This window comes from Piliocolobus tephrosceles, chromosome 1, assembly GCF_002776525.5.
Source record: "Piliocolobus tephrosceles isolate RC106 chromosome 1, ASM277652v3, whole genome shotgun sequence".
NCBI classification, from domain to species: domain Eukaryota; kingdom Metazoa; phylum Chordata; class Mammalia; order Primates; family Cercopithecidae; genus Piliocolobus; species Piliocolobus tephrosceles.
In genome coordinates this window covers 7118837-7120213 of record NC_045434.1, presented here as the reverse complement: position 1 = coordinate 7120213, position 1377 = coordinate 7118837, and the positions used below count along the sequence as shown (strand labels likewise).

The following is a 1377-nucleotide window of genomic DNA, read 5'->3' as shown; positions in this document are numbered from 1 at the left end:
AGATTTTCTAAGTGATCATGATCAGAATGTTGGTAGAAATACGGACAGTAAAGTTCATTCTGCTGAGGTTTTATTTGAAAATGAGGAATATCTTACTGGAAACTGGAGGAAAGGCCACTCTTGTTATAAAGTGGCAAATAACTTGGCTGAATTTTATCCATGTCCTGGTACTCTGTGGAAGGCAGAACCTAAGGACAATGAACTAGAATATTTGATGAAAAGTATCTCAACAAACCACTCAGGGTGCTGCACGGCTTCTCTTGACTGCTTATAGAAAAACGCAAAAAGAGTCTTTTGGCTCTCTAACCAGCACCATGGCAGTTGGCAAGAACAAGCGCCTTACAAAAGGTGGCAAAAAGGGAGCCAAGAAGAAAGTGGTTGGTCCATTTTCTAAGAAAGATTGGTATGACGTGAAAGAACCTGCTATGTTCAATATAAGAAATATTGGAAAGACGCTCGTCACCAGGACCCAAGGAACCAAAATTGCATCTGATGGTCTCAAGGGTCATGTGTTTGAATTGAGTCTTGCTGATCTGCAGAATGATGAAGTTGCATTTAGAAAATTCAAGCTGATTACTGAAGATGTTCAGGGCAAAAACTGCCTGGCTAACTTCCATGGCATGGATCTTACCCGTGACAAAATGTGTTCCATGGTCAAAAAGTGGCAGACAATGATTGAAGCTCATGTTGATGTCAAGACTACCGATGGTTACTTGCTTCGTCTGTTCTGTGTTGGTTTTACTAAAAAACGCAACAATCAGATACAGAAGACTTCTTATGCTCAGCACCAACAGGTCCGCCAAATCCGGAAGAAGATGATGGAAATCATGATCCGAGAGGTGCAGACAGATGACTTGAAAGAAGTGGTCAATAAATTGATTCCAGACAGCATTGGAAAAGACATAGAAAAGGCTTGCCAATCTGTTTATCCTCTCCATGATGTCTTTGTTAGAAAGTAAAAATGCTGAAGAAGCCCAAGTTTGAATTGGGAAAGCTAGTGGAGCTTCATGGTGAAGGCAGTAGTTCTGGAAAAGCCACTGGGGACGAGACAGGTGCTGAAGTTGAATGAGCTGATAGATATGAACCACCAGTCCAAGAATCTGTTTAAAGTTCAGACTTCAAATAGTGTCAAATAAAAAGTGCTATTTGTAAAATAAAAAATGCAAAAAGAGATAATTAAAGATGGAATTTATTATCAAAATAGAAATAGAACTTAAAGATTTGGAAAATTCTCAGCCTGGCCATATAAAGAAAAAGAAAGTGTGTTTTGGAGCGAATATTAAGGGTGTGGCTAAGCAACTGTTTGAAATGGAGGTTAATATGGATAGAAGGAAGCTAGGTGCTATTCACCGAGACAAGGAAGGAATAATGGCAAAG

The 1377-nt window shown here is 39.4% G+C and overlaps 1 protein-coding gene across 1 annotated transcript; it reads left to right on the top strand.

The window, feature by feature from the left end:
* The first annotated feature begins 314 nt into the window (after positions 1-314).
* On the top strand, positions 315-1053 carry LOC111545317 (40S ribosomal protein S3a-like). The gene has a single exon (XM_031936497.1). The coding sequence runs from the start codon at positions 315-317 to the stop codon at positions 957-959; it is 645 nt and encodes a 214-aa protein (XP_031792357.1). The 3' UTR covers positions 960-1053.
* Positions 1054-1377: the final 324 nt, after the last annotated feature.

Excerpts from the sequence above, each read along its gene's own strand:
- LOC111545317 (XM_031936497.1), top strand. The coding sequence starts at position 315 with ATGGCAGTTGGCAAGAACAAGCGCCTTACAAAAGGTGGCAAAAAGGGA.